The 22,532-nt window shown below is 41.7% G+C and overlaps 1 protein-coding gene across 4 annotated transcripts in view; it reads right to left on the reverse strand.

Moving 5' to 3' along the window:
• Window positions 1-22,532, reverse strand: part of LOC109912679 (myosin-16) — a 269,712-nt gene that overhangs the window by 198,784 nt on the left and 48,396 nt on the right. For 2 of the 4 annotated variants that reach the window (XM_048610911.1, XM_048610909.1), the window contains exon 2: window positions 16,321-16,473. The exons of 1 other annotated variant lie outside the window; for it this stretch is intronic. In XM_048610911.1, the coding sequence (XP_048466868.1) occupies window positions 16,321-16,434 (114 nt within the window). In that variant the 5' untranslated portion in view covers window positions 16,435-16,473. Of the gene's footprint in view, window positions 1-16,320; window positions 16,474-21,096; window positions 21,136-22,532 lie in introns of those variants that run through there. One more of the 4 variants, XM_048610912.1, reaches the window with a different exon arrangement.

Below are 22,532 nucleotides of genomic sequence, written 5' to 3' on the forward strand. Positions count from 1 at the left end.
AACCTGAACCAAAGTACTGGTATAATTTAAAACGTTAAAGCATAGAATAGAGATCACCCATTAATCACCAGGAAAGCCAACTGACTCCTGCCAGTAATATAAATTCAGAAAAATTGTCAGGCAAGATTTAAAAAGTTTAAACCACAAGCATATAGCTGAATTGCTGGACTGAAAATATAGGCTGACAAACCACATCAAAAGCCATCCACAAATTATGCTTTGCAGATAAAAGTGACAGTGCCCTGTTGTGTTCACATTGGTCACAGAGTAAAATAAATATACACTAAAAACACAAGGGCTATAAATTCTCAGCACTGTAAATAGAACATCAGTGGGTTTGATAGAATTTTTTCCAACCTAAAGTATTTAATTGTAAATATCATAAATTAAATTTCATAATTGTGTAATCTGCAGCAAAATCTTCTGGGCTTCAATCCAAGTCTTGATCAATACATGCTCCAGAGATTTTTATGAGAACTGCCTTTCCTCCGCCTGGACTTGTAAATACTTGTTTATTTTATTGCTTCCTGCTTCTCCAGGGAGATACTGATTATGATTGCATGCTAGGCAAGGAATCTGATTATTGCACGGTGGACAAAGCACCCCCACACAGCTAAATAGCCTTGAATTAGTTTTGTAATAGAATAGTTTTGTAATAGTTAGTTCCAACTAACTCAGGCTCAATGATCAAGGGAAATTCATCCTCAGTACTACAGTAGCATATGCAGGGTACTCCTAGTCCTCGGTCAGTTCACCTGGTCAATAACATCAAATGCCTGGTTACCATCCCCGCTGGAAGTGACCCACAGGTATGTCCTAGGGTGGATGTGGATGAATTGGGGCAGGTTTTCTCCTTCACAGATGCTGCCAGACTTGCTGAGCTTTTCCAGCAACTTTGTTTTTGTTCCTGATTTACAGCATCTGCAGTTCTTTTGGTTTTTACTCCAACGGTGGTGCCTCTCTGGGAGAGTCTGTTTTGGTTTTAAACTTTCTGCACACCCTTCCAGTCACCACGGTCAATATCCGACTGTGGACACAAAAAGATCCTGTCCTCGCAAAACTGAAACAGCTGGTGGTAATGGGGTAAACAGAAAGGCCATTGCAACCAGGATTGAAACCCTTTTGGAACACTCCCACCTCAGCCCCATCTAGTGTTGAGTCCGAAATAGATGCAGCCTTGATACCATTACCACCGGAAAAACAGCAGGAAATTCTCCCGAGACATTCCTGACACAAGAGACGGGCCATGGTCTGGTACATGCCACCCGTGTCTGAGTCAGAGGAACCCGACCTGAGGCAGAAACATCGTAAGAAAAGCTATAGCCGAAAGACTAGGCCTACATCCCTGGACTTGATGGGGAGGGATGTAGTGATTGTACCAGGTTGACCTCATTGACTATGGATTCTTGACTGGGCCAATCAGGAAAGCCTTGGCTGACAAATATAACCAGGGGATTAGAATCTCTTCGGTTGAGGACTGACTCCCCAAAATGTCTGGTCACAGCCAGTGTACTGTGCACCAGTAAATAAAGGGGGACTTGGTGATGGGAAACAGCTTCTGTGCAGTTATTACAATTGCTGACCAATTGGAGCAAAGCATTATAATCACAGAATAAAAAAAATGTATGATATTTTAATAACTTTTCAAACACGTCTTGACCCGGTGAGGTGCAACATGAAGCTGGAACTCCTAGCACAGAGGCAGGTCACTACCACTGTGAGACAAGACCCTTCAAAAGGTATACAAAGTTACCCTGTGATAACGCCTTCCCAATCATCACTAAATTACTACTTTGAGGAGTCAGTAACAATTCAATGCCTTCCATTGAGAACTAGCCACATCTTCGGGTGCTAAGAGGCCTACTAATGCTACACAGAACAGAAAATTGTAGAATAGTACAACAGACAAGGCTATCCATCCCATCATTACTGCGATGATTTTTTTTGACCTCTCCAATTAGACATATTGCCCATAACCCTGCACTGTGTTCTCCTTCAGTTTGTATTTGGTTTTATAATTCTTATCGTGTTGTGCTGTATTCTTCTAATGATTCTTCTGTTGGGAATATGTTGTGGTTTTATGAATAAAGGGCAAATGTGACCAAATTTATGGCTTATTTTCATGTGTGACTCTTTGAAGTGTGGAAGAGTTTCAATACATGTACAGGCAGATGTTTTAAAAATATGGCCATAAGCTGTGAGTTTAATAGAGAAACAAATTACATCCAAATGTTGCAGTGATTAAAATGACTTTGGATGAGTAGTGATGTTATTTAATATCCAGATATATTCATACCTTGTAGTATTACTACTGTCCAAGACTGATGAAGGGTCCCAACCCAAAACATTGACTTAACTGCTCCTCTGATGCTGCCTGGCTTGCTGTGTTCCTCCAGCTCCACACTGTATTGACTCTGACTCCAGCATCTGCAGTTCTTGCTATCTCCTGTTGCTACTGTGAGTTGATGGTGGAGGGAATGAATGTCTGTGGTTGTGATGCAAATCAAGTGGGCTACTTTGTCCTGGGGGAGTCAGACTTGGAGCACTATGGGAACTGCAATCACCCAGACAAATGGGGAGTATTCCATCACACTCCGGACTTGTGCCTTATATGTGGTGCACAGGTTTTAGGGAGTCAGGAGCTGAGTTACTCACTGCAGGATTCCTTGCATCTGACCTGCTCTTGTAGCTACAGAATTTATGTGGCTAGTGGAGTTTCTGGTCAATTGTAAGTCCCAGAATGTGAACTGTCAATGTGAATTGATTGTTTAAGGAACTATAAATGTTCATAAGTCATGTGATTTTTAAAATAGATTATACATTAGCAAATAGCCATATTTCAATGTCAAATTCTTTATGTAGACTAGGCTAGTTTGTGTAGACAGCTCGCATGTGAGTTAAAATGCTGTTAACAACAGTGTTCAGTTCCTGTTCTGACTAAAGTAGGACTGGGGTCTGTTTCTTTGACCTTGTCCATTGAAAAATCACAACACAATCCTTGAAAAATGAAGAATGCTACTTGGAGAAGGAACAGACTACATCCAGGCTCCACTAACTCTCTCGCTCTCTCTCTAACTTCACATGACTCCTGTGTGTGGCTCCCTCTCAGATTCTTTTGAATTCCTGTGGTAACAAACCATACTTTGACAGTGGCCATTAGAAACTGAATAGCCAACCATACCTGTGAGGTTGTGGGTCTCAAACCTTTCTGCAAATATTGACATATGCTTTTTTTTCTAAACTTCTGAAAGACAGCCAGCTAATCAAAGAGAAATTATGCTGCTATTACAGGAAATATTTTTGTTTATAAATTAATATGTAGCAAAGCCAATAACATGCAGTTATGCTGTTACACGCAGAAAATATGTAGAGTTCTCTGAAGGCTTGGTGCTCACTGTGGAACATGCCTAGTCCCAGACAGATGTAAATCCCATGGATGTTTGGAGTTTCTGGGCATTGTTGAAGCTGGCTTGAAAACCCGTGACTAAATGTTTGATATTTAAACCTATCAAAGCATGGTACTTCTAAATACTTTTAAATCCTTTCGAATGGGCACACTGTAAAAGGCAACTTCCATAGGTAAGCCCAAGCATTGTATGAACAGAATCTTGGTCAGTTCAAAGAAAAAGACAATGTCCTCCCTGCATTCATAAAGTCATGTTGAAGAGAGAAACTGGATTGGAAAATGTAGCACAAAAAGGCACATATGAAGTGTAGAATTGGGATCATTCAATGAAAGCTCCACCCTCAATTTGTCCCAATTACAGCTTTATTTCTAGTTGTACAGATTAATTTTCGGAGCAGTGGAACGGTGCCACAACTGGACTGAAAGGTAATTTTGATGACAATTCTTGAATTGGGGCAAAAGTGAATCTATTCTGCAGCACTGATTACTAGCAACTTTTAAGTCCTTTACCCACTAGCCAAGAACAATTGTGCTCCATGGCAGATTTTCATTATCACATCTTCCAGCTGTTTCCACTGAATGGGATTGGGTTGACTTAGAACATCTTCCCACCACCATCCCTGTGCCCTACACAGGAGAAAATTTCAATCCATTGTAACTGTAGAATGGAAAACCCACAGAGGGAATGAACCGCTGCTGAAAAAGGAGTGAGAGACTGCAGATCTGAAGCTTCTGCCAGAAGAACTTTGACCAGAGCCATGACAACTCTGAATGAATATGGTGGGTTATTAAGGACGGGAGAACAATGAAGTATTCAGAGCTTTGGGCAAGGTCTTCTCCTGTTTCAAAGTAGTGTGACCCTCTCCAGTAGAGGGAAGCTGTGGCTAGCAGGAGATGTGCCAAAAGATCTCTGAGAGCAAGCTGTAATCAAAAAGGCTGCACAGGGATCAGTTGTAAAACACCTCAAAGCTATTTGCCTAAGGAACCCTGTTATTGTCTGAAACCCTCGTATGCAGCAATTCGAGCATCAATTAGACCATGAGGACTTTGTTATTAGTTGTGAATCCTTTGCAATTTCCCAGGAACTTTCTGAACTACCTGCAACTGCTCCCATTCTAATATTGTGACACTTAATATACAAGAGGACTGTAATCACAGTGTTGGTGACAGAGCCAGAAGATAACTGTTGCATCTCAAATCCGATTAGCTGAGATAGAAAAGCTTCAATCTGGTTGGAAAATCTCCCCCTAGGTTCATGGGAGAGAGGCTATCCACTCTTTGTACTTGCCATTTGGCAGTCCTTGTGGTGCAGAGCCAGAAGCTCTGTGTTCAAGTCCTACTCCCAGATTTTTTGGCCAAGGAAGACTCAGTCATAACATGGTCAAACAGGATGATTGCCATCCTGTAAATCCTTCCTCCTGTTCATGCCTATTGGAAGAGTCATCTGGTCAGCCCTGCTCCATGGTGGAATGGTGCATTTCAAGTTCCAGCCTCTGGAGATAAGGCTGACAATTTGTTTTAGGAAGTGCCTTGCTTTGGAAACAGACAACTTGCTTCCCTGTATGTGCCATTTAACATTGGCAAGTACATAATCATAAGGAAGTAAAGTGTATACCATTGGCTAGAGTGTGATTGTCTTGCACCCATCCCTGTGTGTACCAGGCATGCGGTGAGAATGACTTAAGTTTCTTTCAGTGTTGTGGGAGGAGTAGACAATGTAAAATGCCCCGTATAATCCCTTGTCAGTTTGTGCAGTAGAAAAGTGGTGTAAATTAACTCCACTGGCCTCGGTCAATTTAATCAAGATCAATGGGACTGAATATCAGGAAGTGGAGGAAAAGGTGGAGGATCCAGTAATGCCAGCCTTGAGTTATCACCCAGGGTCAAATTCTGCCTGGGGTTTGTTTGCTTTCCATAAGGAAAAGACCACTCACTCTCTGCTGATGGGGCACGAGAAGACCAATCAATTAGGATTCAGAAGCAGAATGGATATCATTTAGGATACCAGCTGTCTTTAACATGTGCCAAATCTGAAGTAAGCACCCAGGAATGGAGCAAAATTCAATCCATAGTGCTCCCTCTGGAGGCTACTTATTAATAGTTCTTGTGACTGATGATGTTCGTAACAAGATAATTCCCCATTGAATGCGGAGACTCAAAATGGTACCTCTCTACGAGAGAAATAAGAATTAAGTTTAAACTTGTAAAGAAGTCCATAAAGTATTTATATAGTTCTTCAGTACTCCAATGCACATAATATGCAGGGAAATAAAAAAAGACCGTTAGCCAAAAATCTGTCATACGGAAAATGCTAGAACCTATTAGGAAATGGGCGATAATAGAGCACTTTTTATTCATTTATGGGATGACTAAGCCAGCATTTATTGCCCATCCCTAATTACCCAGAGGGCAGTTAAGAGTCAACCACATTACAGTGGGTCTGGAGTCACATGTAATCCAGGCCAGGTAAGCATGGCAGTTTCCTTCCCTAAAGGATACGAGTGAACCACATGGGTCTTTCCCAACAATTGATGATGATTTTAAGGTGACCCTAAAGCAGTCAGTATGGTTTGTGAAAGGGAAATCATGTTTGACTAATTTATTTGAGCTCTTTGAGGAAGTGACAAATAAGTTGGATAAAGGGAAACTGGTGGATATACAAGCATTTGACAAAGTGCCATGACGAAGTAAAGATGTCAATACATTCGAAGCAGTTTAACAATGGCCTTGTGGTATTATCGCTAGGCTATTAATCCAGAGAGTCACTAATCTTCGGAGGATATGGGTTCAAATCCTGACATGGCAGATGGTGGTATCTGAATTCAAGAAAAAAAATTCCATAAGTAGGAATCTACTGATGACCATGAAACCATTGTTGATTGTCAGAAAAGCCCATGTGGCTCATTAATGCCTTCAGGGAAGGGAATCTATCATCCTTACCTGGTCTAGACTACATGTAATTCCAGACCCACAGCAATATTCTTGACTCTCAACTCCTTTCTGAAATGGCTCAGCAAGCCGTTCCTTTGTATCAATCACTACAAAGTCTCAATAAAGAAGTAAAACCAAACAGACACCTGCATCGACCTAGACACTGGAAACAACGATAGCAGAAACAACCCTATCAATCCTGTTAAAGTCCTCTTTACTAACATCTGAAGCTAATGCGAAAATTGGGAGAACTGTCCCACAGACTAGTCAAGCAACAGCCTGACATAGTCATACTCACGGAATCATACCTTACAGACAATGGCCACCATCACCATCCCTGAATATGTCCTGTCTCACTGGCAATACAGCCGCAGCAGAATGGTAGCACAGTGGGACACAATTGGGAGGGAGTTGCCCTGGGAGTCCTTAACAATTATTCCTGACTCCATGAAGTCTCATGGCTTCAGGTTAAACATGGGCAAAGAAACCTCCTGCTGGTAACCAGCAGCTTCCTTGGCTGAGATTGAACACCACTTGGAGGAAGCACGGAGGGTGGCAAGGGTGCAAAATGCACTCTGAACCCCCCCACCCACCAATGTCCACCACCACGGTTAGCTGGCCAACAGTTCTACAGATCAAGTTGGCCATGTGCCAAAAGACATAGCTTCTAGAGTGGGTTTGCAGCATGGGATGAGGGAACCAACATGAGGGAAAAACATACTTGACCTCAGTCTTACCAATCTGCCAGCTACAGATGCATCTGTCCATGACAGAGTCAGTAAGAGTGACCACCACACAGCCCTTGTGGAGACAATATCCTGCCTTCACATTGAGAATAAGCTCCATCATCACAGAATCCCTACAGTGTGGAAACAGGGCCTTTGGCCCAACAAGTCCACACCGACCCTCAGGGCATCCCACCCAGACCCATCACACATAACCCACCTAATCTACACATCCCTGAACACTGTGGGCAATTTAGCATGGTCAATCCACCGAACCTGCACATCTTTCGACTGTGGGAGGAAACCGGAGCACCCAGAGGAAACCCATGTAGAGACAGGGGGAATGTGCAAACTCCACACAAACAGTCGCCCAAAGGTGGAATCGAACCTGGGTCCCTGGGGCTGTGAGGCAGCAATGCTAACCACTGAGCCACCATGCCACCCATCATGTTGCATGGCACTGTCACCATGCTAAATGAACAAAGAAAAGCACAGAAACAGGCCATTCCCCACCAAGCCTGTGTCCACACATGATGCTTTTCTAAAATAAAAACCATTTTCCTCTGTGCAGTCTGTATCCTTCTATCCCTGCCTATTCATGTATCTGTCAAGATGCTAATGTATCTGCCTCCACCACTTCCGCTGGCAGCACATTCCAGGCACTTACCAGGCACTTTGTGTAAAAAACTTGCCTCTCACATCTCCCTTAATCTTTCCCCCTTTTGCTTTAAACCTATATCTCCTAGTAATTGACATTTTTACCTGAGAAAAAGACTCCAACTATCCATTCTATTCTCACCTCTTATAATGTTGTAAACTTCCATCAAGTCGTCTCTCAGCCTCAAGTGTTCAAGTGAAAACAAACTGAGTTTTTCCAATCCCTCCTCATAGCTAATACCCTCCAAAGGAAACAGCATTCTGGTAAACCATTTCTCTGCCCTCTCCAAAGCCATCACATCCTTCTGATAGTGTGGTGACCAGAACTGTACACAATATTCCAAACGTGGCCGAACTAAAGTTTTATACAGCTGCAGACTTCAAACAGATCTGGCAACTCAAGACTGGGAAACACATGAGGCGCTGTGGGCCACCAACAGCAGCAGAATTGTACTCCAGCACAATGTGTAACCTCATGGCCCAGTATATCCCTCACTCAACCATTACCATCAAGCCAGGGGATCAACCCTGGTTTAATGGGGTATGCAAGGAGGGCATACCAGGAGCTGTACTAGACATACCTAAGAATGAGGTGTCAACCTGGTGAAGCTATCAAACAGGAGTACTTGCACGCCAAACAGCATGAGCAGCAAGTGATAGACAGGGCTAAATGTTCCCACAATCAATGGATCAGAATTAAGCTCTGTAATCTTGCTACATCTAGTCATGAATGATGGTGGAAAATTAAATAACTCACTGGAGGAGGAGGCTCCACAAATATGTCCATCTTCAAATGATGGATGAGCCCAACACATCAGTGCAAAAACCAAGGCTGAAATGTTTGCAATGATCTTCAGCCAGAAGTACTAAGTGGATGATTTATTTCAGCCTCCTCCAGCAGTCTCCAACATCACAGATACCAGTCTTCAGCCAATTCGATTCATTCAAAGTTATAGCAAGAAATGGCTGAGGCACTGGATACTGCAAAGGCTATGGGCCCTGACTACATTCGGCAATAGTACTGAAGACTTGTGTTCCAGAACCAGCCGCTCCCCGAGACAAGCTGTTCCAGTACAGTTACAACACTGGCATTGACCAACAATGCGGAAAATTGCTCAGGTATGTCCTGTACACAAAACGTAGGACAAATTCAACCCAGCCAATTACCGTCCCATCAGTCTACTTTCAGTCATCAGTAAATTGATGGATGGTGTCATCGACTGTGCTATCAAGCAGCACCTACTCAGCAATAACCTGCTCAGTGATGTCCAGTTTGGGTTCTGTCAGGGCCACTCAGCTCCGGATTTCATTACAGCCTTGGTTCAAAGACAGACGAAAGAACTGAATTCTAGAGGTCAGGTGAGAGTGACAGCCCTTGACATTAAGGCTGCGTTCAACAGATTAAGGCATCAAGGAACCCTAGCAAAACTGGAATCAATAGGTACCAGGGGGCAAACTCACCAATGGTTTGAGTTATACCTGGCACATTGGAAGATGGTCGTGGTTGGAGGTCAGTCATCTCAGCCCAGGATATCTCTGAAGGAGTTCCTCAGGATAGTGTCCTAGGCCCAAAATCTTCAGCTGCTACATCAGTGACCTTCAATCCATCATTAGGTCAGAAGCAGGGATGTTTTCCAATGATTGTGCAATGTTCAGCACCATTCATGACTCCTCAGATACTGAAGCAGTCTATTTTCAAATGCAACAAGATCTAAACAGTATCCAGGCTTGGGCTGACAAGTGACAAGTAATATTCATATTACACAAATGCCAGGCAATGACCATCTCCAACATGAAACAATCTAACCACTGCCCCATGACATACAATGGTGTTACCATCACTGAATCCCCCACTCTCAACATCCTAGGGGCTACCATTCACCAGAAACTCAACTAACTCGCTACATTAACACAGTGGCTACCAGAGCAGGTCAGAAGCTAGGAATACTGTGGGGAGTAATTCACCTCCTGACTCCTCAAAGCCTGTCCACCATCTACAAGGCACAAATCAGGAGTGTGATGGAATGCTCCCCACTTGCCTAGATGGGTACATATTCTGTATACAAAGTGGTTTAGATTGATAGATAGATTCTTGACTAACAAGGATGTTAAAGGCTGTTTGAGATAGGGACACAAGGTGCGGTGGTGGTGGATTAGATCCCACTGTAATAGATGGTGAAATTTGAATTGAGAAAAAAAAGTTGGAATTAAAATCCAGCCTTATTCTCAAAAAGAGGAAAACTAATGTCCTTTAGAGCAAGAAACCTACTCTCACCCAAATTGACTCCAGGTGGGTGATTAAGAATGGACAATAAACGCTGGTTTAGCCAGTGATGCTCCCCTCTTATGAGCGAATAATAAAGAAAATCACACTTAATTTTAATAAATGGTGAGCAGGCTTGAGTGACCTAATTTGCATCTATATACACTCCACCCCATAATGAACTACAGATTAAATACAGTCATCTGTTATACTAATTTTGGAAATAAAACCAGAACTTGCTTAACCCTTTGAATGAATGCATCACAATTCCTGTAGTTCCAAAGCAACCAAATCCATCTGGCTGATTTGATACTGGTTCCATTGTTCTCCTGTTACAATCTTCACATGGGTGTCTGATAAGTGTTCAGAATAGCTCAGGATCTACTTGATTACACAGAAGGTCTGTATCAGGATGTTGTTGCATTTCATGGAAGGGTTTTCAAAGGGTTAGCTTATCCAAAAGGGGAGAGGGAAAGGGAGGAAGGACAGCTTGGGGATAATGTTTTGGCAGTGATTAATTCTTCCAAGGACAGTATAGATTGTAGCCATGGAGACAGCAAGTCAAACTCGTCTCATCTGCAACGTCACAGATTAAACTTCAGAAATGAGGATGGGGAAGCAAAAACGATGACAAAAAAAAGTGATGACAAAAAGAAATACAGCACAGCAATGATTTGAATCAAATTTCTAGGACCTCATCTCTATGGTGATGCAGTACTGCATTGCAAACTTTCTCTACACTATAACTGGGGCCACACTTGCAGTGAACTTCAATGACTGGAAAACACTTAACAGAGGTCCTAGAATGTGAAAAGCACTGTATAATTACTTTAATCTTTGTGCATCAATATCTTAGAAAAAATTAAATTCTGCAAAAATATCATTCGCAAAACAAAATGCAGCCAATGCCCTATGAGTTACTCCAAAATACTATACTCGTTATGAACATAAAATAGTCTGAATTATATTTCAACCTTCTGGATTTCTCTTGCCATTGTTTTGAGTCTGCATGCAGCTTTTGCTGCTAAAATTGACAGCATATTGCTGCTCCCCTGTGGAGCTGAGCTTTAAACTACAAAGGAGGCAAGGCATTATTAGGATTTAATAGCTTTCCCCGAAACCTTTAGCAAATCACTTGTGCTAACTTTGCTGACCTGAGGTCACCCTAACATGCAGATACCAAGGCTGTAAAATGGCGGAATCCTAAACATTTACCAAGACAAAATTTATTTCATACGGCTAAGCTAATCAACCTCCTGAATTGAATCAGAGGCACCCGAAAATTCCAAACATACAGAGTTTTACATTTAAAGTTATTGTCACACGTATATAAAAATACAGTGAAAAGGTGTTTCTCATGTGCAAAATACAAAATGTTGCCATGCTCCAGTGCCATCTTGAAACATTGAATGTAATGCAAGATTTTACTGCAATAGAGTTCATCTTTCCATCTTCTTGTTACTCTCTGTTACGCCTCGTTTGCAGCTTGACATCGCTGGGCTCTCGGTTACAGGCCCCAGGGTCTCTGTAATAGGCTCCAAGGTTTGTGTAAATGGCTCTGGGTCCTTGGTTACTAGCTCTGGGCTCTTGGTTATGGGCCCCGGGGTCTCGGTTATGGGCTCCAGGGTTTGTGTAATAGGCTCCAGGTCCTTGGTTACAGGCTTCGGGGTCTCAGTTATGGGCCTACCTTCCATCATTGTGCCACTCCCATATCTGCCAAGTCCCAGCTGGAGCCATGGGCCTGGTCTCATAGCTACTGCTCCACCTTCTGACATTCCTCCAGACACTGCTGCCAGCCATAGGTCTCCGGGTTCCTGGCTCTGGCTGAAGCCTCTCTGACCTCAGCGCTAGGGACGGAGCCAGCTATGGATCTGGGGGTGCATGGGTACCGGCCCAACTGACTCCCCTGTGGGAAACTGCCATCAAACATTTATTTGCAACCTCGACCTTAAATACAAAGTTTCCACCAGCTGTATGAATAATATGCCATGTGTCACAATTGATTTATCTCCATGGTTATGTCAGGGTTTGTGGCCTTTAAGAAAACACAAGACTGAATTGTGAACACCATACGGCACGGCACAGCGAGCAGTTTTCAAATCAGATGCCATCCTTCCAAGTGCCACTTTCATCCTGGTAATCATCAAGGCCCTCGGGAGGTGAAGGTGAGGGGTGGGTGATTTGGCCGACGTCCATAGTCATGGTATGTGGGAACATTTCATATCTTGAGATTAAAGCTATTCTGCAAGTTAATTTTAAATACCTTTTTGATGGGTAGATTTTAAATCTTAGTAGAAGCAATTAGACTTGGACTGCAAAGAGCCATTGGCATCATTTTCTATTGCAGAGACAATCGTGGCTTGAGGGCACCTCACCAATACAAGCATGGGCCAATCTGAGGGCATCCATGAGGTATTACAGTCAGAATGGGGATCAAACCTGCTGTGTTGGCATCGTTCCGCAGGTCTGGCCAACTGAGCTGGATTGCTCTCAAATTATCCAAATTACAAAGTTTATTAGAGAATTGTTACAACACAAAACAAGGATTTTCAGGCCATTGTTCCTCCACCAGATTTTCAAATGAGCATTATGACCTAGTGCCAATCTCCTGTTTCTTTTTCCCCATTACCCTGTGCACTGTTTCTCCCCAAATAATGATCTAGCACCCTCTTGAATGCCTCATTGAATGTGCCTCTACCATATTTCCAGGCAGTACATATCACACCCTAACTCTTCAGAGGTTTGGAGTGGACTTGATGGGCCAAATAACCTGCTTCAGCACTGTAGGAATTCTATGATTTTTTTGACATCACCCTTGTTTCTTTTGCGCATTGCACATCTTCTGTTGAGCTGACTCCCATAGCCTGTCCCAACCCTCCTCTCCCTCCTCTCTGTTCTCCTGCTCTGGCCTTGTGCAGTAGGAGTCTTCAACCAAAAACCAGCCAGCCTTCATTCTGCTGGCTCATCAGATAAGCGAAAGTTGTGTTTGAAAATAGTCCTGCCAGCTTTTCCAGTAAAGCTGCCCTGCCAGGTTTCCCAAGGATTGAAAGCAATCACCACTCCTCTCCCTGCCCCAAACCAATCTCTCCCAGGAAACTTCAGGACCTGGAAGTTAAACTCATTTTCCTACATCCCCAAATAACTCTACCCCTACAACATTTCCCTATGTCTCATTTATCAATCTTCCCCACCACTAATGCGTAGAGTCATTGTCCCCTTTTGATGTTCTTGTTTGGGCTGCATTTGAGTTTAGCTTCAATCTGAAGTTGCAGCATCATTATAGGGTTGGACTCAATGCTGAAAACAAGGCACATGAACATCCTTTTAGCAACGACAGAATCTGCGACTGAAGGAAGTTGCAATGTTAGGCATGACCGGCAGCTGGAATCAGCAGGAGGCACTTCAATGACCGAAGAAACAACAGTTTGTGACCAGATCCCTTGGAGCAGTGAGTAAACTGCTAGAGAGTAAACTTGTTGCATCATGGATGAATTGGTCCCCCTGAGGGATTTAAACATGGACCCACAAATGTTGGCCTTGCCAGTGATGCCCACATCCCATGAAAACAATTAAAGAAAAGAAAACATTTTGCTGAATCTGCCCTGTAATCTGTCCAATTTGAATATATCTTTCCTCATAAATGATATCCAAAATTGAACACAGTTTCCCAGACGATGTCTGCCCAAGCAATTAAAGCATTGACTCCTGCCCTTTTTATTTCAGACCTTGCGTAAATGGTCAATATTTTGGTTATTTTCCTGTTAATTATTTTCCTACGTTTGACAACCCAGAAAACTATTCTTTAAGTCTTGAAGGGATGCTTACATGCCTTATTCTAGGTTCACATGTCAAGAGGTTATTGGGCCAGGCATGGAGAACTGCCAGTGTCCAAAGAATGCTGAGCTGGTCCGGTCAGGACAGGAAAGGGTAAAAGGAGAGGAAGACTATGCAACTCAGGTGTTGTATCTGAACCTACCTTTCTGGGTACTACAATCAAACACTTTGAAACAAGGTCAACCTAAATGAGTATGCCACTACCATCACAGACAACGTTTGAGATCCAGAGCAATCACACGGACACCTGTTATTTATGGCGAGGCTTACATGACTTAAACGGCTACAAAGTGAACTCAAACAGAATTGTGGCCAACAGTACATCCCTACCTGACAAGCTCAATGCACTTTATGCTCACTTTGAGCTGGAAAATGATGACACCTATCTCAGCAGCCTCAGATGGAACTGTACCCATGGTCACTGCTACACACGTTAGATCGGCCTTCTTGAGAGTGAATCCGTGGAAAGCAACCGGCCGGGATGGAGTCCCTGGCCACGCACTCAGATCCTGTGTGGATCAGCTAATGGGAGTATTCGTAGACATCTTTATCCTCTCCTTACTACGATCTGAAGTCCCCACCTGCTTCTATCCTGGTGCCAAAGAAAAATCATGCAGCATGCCTCAATGACTACTGCCCATGTCTGTGACATCCATCATTATGAAATGCTTCGAGAGGTTAATCATGGCGCACATCAACTCCATATACCAAATTACCTTGATCCTTTGCAAATCACCTATCAGTGCAACAGGTCCACAGCAGACTCCATCTCTCTGGCCTTACACTCATCCCTGGAACATCTGCATAACAAGGATACCTACGTCAGGGTCCTACTCATTGACTACAGTTCTGCCTTCAACAATATAATTCCACACAAGCTCATCTCTAAACTCTGAGTCCTAGGTCTCGGCTCTCCCCTCCGTAACTGGATCCTTGACTTCCTGACCATAGACCACAATCACTAAGAATAGGCAACAACACTTCCTCCACCATAATCCTCAACACTGCAAGGCTGCATACTCAGCCCCCTACTGTACTCCTTACCCACTCTCAGCTGTGTAGCCAAATTTTGCACTAACTCCATTTGCAAGTTTGCTGACGACACCACCATTGCATTTCAGATCTTAAACAATGACAAGACATAATACAGGAAAGAGATTGAGGACTTAACAGCATGGTGTAAAGACAACAATCTCTCCATCAGTGTCAGCAAATTGGAGGAATCGGTCATTGACATCAGAAAGTGGAATCGGGGGCACGCCCCAGTCTGCATCAATGGTGTTGAGTGGAGATGATCGATAGTGTCAAATTCCTAGGAGTGATGATCACCAACAATCTGTCCTGGTCCACCCATGTCGATGCAATGGTCAAGAAAGCACAACAATGTTTCTAGTTCTTCAGGAGGCTAAGGAAGTTCAGCATGTTCACAAACACTCTTACCAATTTTTATAGATGCACCGTAGAAAGCATCCTATCTGGATGAATCACAGCATGGTATGGCAACTGCTGTTCCCAGGACTGCGAGGAACTACAGGGAGTCGTGAACAGAGCCCAGTCCATCACACAAACCAGCCTTCCATCCACTGACTCCATCTATACTTCCTGCTGCCTTGGAAAAGCAACCAACGTAAATAAAGATGCCTCCTACCCTGGTTATACTCTCTTCCACCCTCTTCCGTCAGGCAGAATAAATAAAAGTTTGAATACACATATGAATAGATTCAAGTACAGTTTCTTCCTTGCTGTTATCAGACTTTTGAACAGACCTCTGAAATGTTAATTTTGATTTCCCTCTCTGTGGCTGTAACACTGTATTCTGCACTCTGTTCTGCTAGCCTGATGCACTTTGTATGGTATGATCTGCCTGTATAGCACACAAAACAACACTTTTCACTGTATCTCGTTACAAATGATAACAGTAAATCTATCCATCAATCAATGGCTTACTGAGTCACTGAACTGAACTAGTTACTTAACAGGTCAGTGAAAGCAATATGGGCCAAAGTACTGTGAGCACAATGTCTATCCAAATAGTTGTCCTAAAATGCATGTTGGTCACTTTACTTCATCAAAAATTATTTTTGTGTAGCGCCTTTCATGCAAGTTAAGATTCCAAGACACTTCACAAAAGCATTAATGACACTGAACCACAGAAGGAGATATTAGGTCGAATAACTAAAAGCTTGGTTAGAGATAGATTGTACGAAGTGTCTTAAGGAGGAAAGTGAATAGAGAGGTGGAGAAATTTGTTTTGGGAGTGAATTCCCAAAAGGGGTCTAGGTGACTGAAGGTTCAGTTGCTAATGGTGAAGCAGTTAAAGCTTAGAGTTCCCAGGAGCACAATATATCTCTAAAATGAGCGGAGCTGGAGGAGGTTATGGAGACTGGGGGGCTGGGGTGGGTGCAGATATTTTGATTTGCTCAAGGACAGCTAATAGACAAGCTTGTAATTATTTTTTGTAACACACTTGTCAAGTGCAACAGATTTGACGTTGGGGAACTTACAGCACTTTCCTCTTGAGCTAGCAGAGCATTCTTCTGCCCAAGCTCCTGGACTGGTGAAGTAAGCTTATCTGTTTCTGCAATGGCTTGTTGGCGCTCCTCTTCCTTTGCTCTCATCCTAATGTTCTGACCTAGCACATGCGGAAGTGGTTTTACCTACAAGAAGTAAAGGTTTATTAACACTGGGGCGGTTAAGCAAAAAGTAGACAGGTTAGTGGCAAGAATCTACTTTAGAGAATGAAAATAGTACAATAAAATAAAACATCTTCAGAATACATCTGCCTCCTCTGCACTCACCTCCACAGTTAAATTCTGTGCAGCATTTGACAGATTTGATCATGTCTGAGGCAGAAATTATTTCTCAACATTCTTAATATAATTAGATTAATTGATTTCCACATTATTCTCTAACTTTACTTATGTTACAGTGTATAAGATTTATTCAAACCAGATCATCATTACTGTAAAGATGAATTACAATCATGTGGACACACTCCCAGCACCTCCCCACCCAACTAGTGTATAATGACAAAAGAAAACTTGAAAACCCTTTGGGGACCAGAATATTTCTGGTTGCTAAGGGCAGCTGTTCATGAAAATTTCTCTCCCAATGTTTTTCTATCGAAATTGTGAACATGCTGTAAAAGAATGTGTTTACGGTTTTGTTAGAAATGCTGAACAGAGCAAAACTTAATTACCTTTGCAATATGTGGTTACACAGAGCGACCAGAAGAATTCTAATCCAACTGGAACAAATCAAAGTGAAAAATGCCATGTCTAACACTTAATCATACCTTGCGTTGGCTCATGCAGCTGTCTCAGGGAAGAAAACACTTTGGATGTTTGCAGCTGGTATCCAACTTGATGCTTACTCCAGATAGAGGCTACAGTCAAATCAAAGGGTAATTCGGGAAGTGTTGACCAAAGGCAAGATCTATTTCACTGGAGCTATAACGCCCCATGAGTATTTTAACTTCAACAAGGGAGTGAATTGAAGTGAGACTAGAGGATTGGGTCAAACTAGTGCAAAGCTTCTATTACCTCACACATGACTGGTATTTGGAGAACTCATTATAATGTAAACCAGCCACAATTTATAGAAACACAGCAATTTTCTCAATTCAGCAAAGAAACTGTCATCTAAACCTGTCATCTGCAAGTAATCATTGCTTAGTTCCAGACATAACAAGAGAGCAATCAATGGAACGCAAAACCTCCAGCCTGCACAGAATACTTCCCAAGTGCTTTGGTTGAGAGTAAGAAAATAAATGGACCAATGTAATTGGATATTTCACATACTGTGCAGTCGCTCAGCAGGAGAAGCTGAAGACAGAACTGTAAGGTGGTTGCTGAGGACTCTTAGAATACTGTAATGGATCATCACCCATTGACTGACTGTAGGTTACAAAAAGTGGAGGAAACCCCACCAGCAAAGGAAGGCTAGATCGAGAACTGTTTCTGGAAGCTAATTGGACAGGAAGAACACCGAAGGGTATGAAGATCACTGTGGAGTGTGTGAGGTACATTCTGGAAAACGAGCAAGTGAGTGATCAGTGTTGAGAGGAGGTAGAATGAGAAACAACAATAAACAGGAAGAAGCAAAGAATGATGGGGCCATGACTGAAAGCGTAAGTGTGAGCATGACAGATTAAGGCAGTCAGAGAGGAAAGAAAGTTAAGTAACTTACTAAGAAAAATAACACAAGATTCAGTCCTAGATATTACAGCAGTGAGGTAGGTCATTCAATTCATCATGCATCATGCACCATTACTGGCACTTACTTGAAAGTATCTATTCTAATCTAATTTCCCTGCTCTTTCCTTATATTTTTTAAAAGGTTTTTCTTTTTCTGCTGTTAAACTAATTCTCTTCCAAATTACCTCATAGTCCTTTGCTCAACAGCAGTAATGCATGTCTCATTCTAATCAACTTCTACAAGAGGAAAATCTATTTAACCATCTCCATCCTTTTTTCCTTTTATATCAGTGTTGATTAAGTAGTTTAATCTTTCCCTATTGACCTTCTCAGAACTTTCACAATTTTGAAAACATTGCAAACTTCACTATCTAGTTGATCTCCTTTGGTTTGTACAGAAGACAAAATACTTAACATATTTTGTTTTAGCATTTTAAAATATAATTTGTTAAATGTTCAGAATTATATTGAAAAAGTTCTGTTTGAGTAAACTAAACACAATCACATGGCTTCTTTCGTTGCCATTGAAAAGTAATCAATTGCTCTTAAACCCATCCCTCATTACTTTAAAGCAGAGAGTAGGCCATTCAGCCCCTTGAGCCTATTCTGCCATTCAATGCAATCATAGCTGATTAGTGGCCTAATTCTATATACCTGCCTTTGGTTCATATCTGATAATACCTTTGCTTAAAAAATTATCTATCTTAGATCTTAAATAAATAACTTATCCAGCATCCACTGCTGTTTGTGAAAGAGTTCCAAACATCTGCTAACTTTTGTGTGCGGAGGTGCTTCCTAACATCTCTCCTGAATAGTCTGGCCCTAATTCTCAGAGTATGTGCTCTAGTTCTAGAATCTCCAAGCAGTGTAAGCAGTTTATCTCTATGTACCTTGTCTTTTTCTGTTAATATCCTGAAGACCTCGATCAGATTACCCCTTAACCTTCTAAATTCTAGAAAAAGCAGGCCTAATTTGTATGATCTCTTCTCATAACTTAACTCCTGAATTCCATGTATCATTCTTTTAAACCTACTTTGTACTCCTTTCCAAGAACAACAAATCCTTCATTAGGTGTGCTCACAGTATTCCAAGGCCTAAGCAAGGTTTTGTATAGCTGCAGCATAACTTCTGCATCCTTGTCCTCCTGTCCTCTTGATATAAAGACCAGCATTTCATTACCTGTTCTTGAATATTTTCTGCGCCTGTTTGTGACATTTTGAAGATGTATGTACCTGGACATCCAGGTGTCTTTGGATGTCCATCTTGAAATTACCTTGGTCTATCCTTTTTCAGTCCAAAATGGAAAACCTCACACATGTTTACGTTGAAACCAACTGCCACAGTTTGCCCACTCATTAGTCTATCAATATCCCATTGCAATTTTATGCTATCATCTACATTGTGTTCAATGCCATCTAACATTATGTATCAGCAAAATTGTATATGATTTTCTATGCCAATATCCAAGCCATTAATAAATAATGTAAGTACTTTAGGCTCTAACACAGAGCCTTGTGCTACAGCATTGGTCACATCCTGCCAATTTGAGTATCTACTCATCATCCCTACTTTCTATTGACTGCTACTCAACCAATTCCCTGTAATGTCAGTAATTTATCCTCAAATCCATGGGCTTCTATATTAATTAATCATCTCTTATGTAGGACTTTATTAATACCTTCTGGAAGTCTGTATAAACAACATCCATAGACATTCCACTGTTATTAAGGGCTGTGGGAAAAGAACAGTGGCACAAATTTGGTAGCTTTTTCAGGGACATCATAAGGAATGGTGGGCCAAAAGGCCTCTTTCTGTCTTGCATGATTCTATAAGTGGGAGAACTTCATGTCTCACCACGGCCAATCAAGGAGTTAACCAGTTTGTGAATGGGCAGCATGATTTCCTGGCATAGTGCCAGCTTGGGAGTAAGGAACAAATATAGCGGACAAACGAAAATAATAGAAATGGTTGAATATGGAAAAAGATAAAGTACGCGGTGCAATTAGAAAGAGGAAATGCTGGAAATACTTCAGTTGGTCAGGCAGCATTTGTGGAGAGAGAGAAAACACAAAGGTAACAGCAGGTCTGTGGCCTTCATCAGAACTGATAATAGTTAAAGTTAGTTCGGATTTTATACAGGCACTGAGGAGGAAAGAGAGGAGGGCAAGATGGTACACCTTGGAGATCTGGGATGGGGAGAAGACAGGAGTCCTGACCATGGATCATAGCCCCAGATCACTTCCAGATAAAGTGTACTTTTAATTGCAACATGTTTTTTTTTTCAAAAGAGGATTTAACAGACAAGAAATGACTGATAATGTAATTCTGAGCAATATAATTCAATAACTGTCTGGAAGGCATGGGTAGATAATACCTTGCATTAAGTGAGAACATGGAATGTCACATCTGACAGGTGCCAAGGAAGCTTCAAAGAGAAAGCCATCAAAGGGAGAAATGCACTGCCATCTGAAATGTGAACCTGATGAGTTTTCAAACAGTAAATGATGAGACACAAGAGAACACAAAGTTTATATTTTTCTCTTTCAAAGAATGCACATGAACAGGGGTTAAAAGCCAATTTGAACCCTGGCCTGTGTGTGTTCGTGGGTGAAGGTTACAGCTGAGAAAACCCTGAGTCATTCTTACATTGCAAGTAATAAGGAAGGAAAGGAAGATTTTCTCTTCCATGGAAAACAAAAAGTAAATGAAACCACACTTTAAAGGAAACAGGACAATGGTCTTTGAACTGAAGCTAAGCCTCCATAAATCAACTGTTTGCCTATTTACAATTGTGCTTCAGATATCATGCAGTACAAAGGCCCATAACAGCCTATTGTCTTCTCTTCCTGAAACTCAGAGATCAATCAATAGAACTTTGAAAAAATTCTATCCTTTATTGACTTACCTCTTATTTCTATGTGTATGTGTGTTACTTTAATATTTCTTCTCACCTTAAGTTTTGAATAAATTAATGCTTTTACGAAGAGCTTAAGAAAACCTGGTTAAATTGATTCCTTTAAAAACATAAGCTCATTGGGTCTGGGGGAAATGAATCCACAAGGGAGGTTTCCTTTTTAAACTAACCTTGTTGAGTGAACAATGAAGGGGATCTCGTTCAGCATCCTTCCCCCACTCCATTCCCTTATCCTGGAGAGTGGGATATTCCATCTGAAACAGTAACTCATCAGGGAATCTCACTTGGAGACTGGTCAAAACACAATAAAGGGAATGACGGTGTAAGGCAAGAGGGAAGGGTGTTTTGGGACAAACAAAGGAGCAAAACATTGGTCGAGATGAGCTGTAAATGACAACAGAATTACCAAAAAGTACTGTCTGAAAGGAAAAAAAAAACTGGCAATAGCACTTTGCAACTGTGGAAATCCATATTGTATCATGAAGGTTGTAAAATAGAGAGCATATTGTAGTCACTGAAACAAATTATTGTCCCCTACATCCATCACATACACCTGCTGATGTTGAAAAATAAGCAACTTGGGCTATGAGCTCATCTCATGGATCACAAATTTCCAATATCTTGTACCTAGAGTCATACAGTCATATATACAGCACTGAAACAGACCCTTCGATCCAACTCATCCATGCTGACCAGATATCCAATATAAATATATCAATCATCTAATCTTCAGTTGCAATGATTGAAGGTGGTAGCAGTTTGAAACAGCACTCTGCATGGACACAGAGATGAAGGGATAGGGTGAAGTGGGCTTTGCCCAAATTGAGTCAGTCAAATCCTAGAATTGCCCCAGTTTGAAGTAAATGAATGGAATAAATTTAAGGTTGTCTGTAACATAATCTAGAATCTCCAATGAAGCCTTCAGCAAATTTCCTCAGAGGATTGTATTTGAAGCAAGCACAAGAAAGAAAGACTTGCATTTCTGGCACATTGTTATAATCTCCAGATGATTCACAGTACTGATGCATCTAATGAAGTTCTTTTCACAGAGTATTCACTGTCACACTGTTGGATATGCAACAGCCACATTTTGCGCACAGCATGCTCCCACAAGCAGCAATGAGATATATGACAGTTGGTCTGTTTTTGTGGGTAAATGTTGGCCAGGACACTGGGGATAATTCGAGTAAAGGCAAAATATCGCAGATGCTGGAAACCTGAAACAGATGCAGAGAATGCTGGCGAAACTCAGCAAGTCTGGTAGTATCTGTGCAGAGAGAAACAGCAACGTTTCGAGTCCAGTATGACTCTTCAGAGTTCAACAATCTTTCCCTCAGTCTGTTGAGCTATTTGAGTAACCCTCTCAGGGTCCCTCAGTCTGAGAGTCTTTGTAACAAAGATTAGTTGCCCATTTTTACATTAGTTTATGAAAATGTATCACTTGCTTTTTGAAAGGTTTCAACTACAGCTCACAAAGGCTTGTCAATAAGCTGCATTAGTGTGATTATGCAAACTCCCATTCAGAATATTTTGGTGTACCTTATATCAGAAGGGGACAATTTAAGACATAACTGTCTCGTTAAAGATCTCATTTATAACAAGAGGA

This window comes from Rhincodon typus, chromosome 23 (assembly GCF_021869965.1).
Source record: "Rhincodon typus isolate 14 chromosome 23, sRhiTyp1.1, whole genome shotgun sequence".
Classification (NCBI taxonomy): Eukaryota; Metazoa; Chordata; class Chondrichthyes; order Orectolobiformes; family Rhincodontidae; genus Rhincodon; species Rhincodon typus.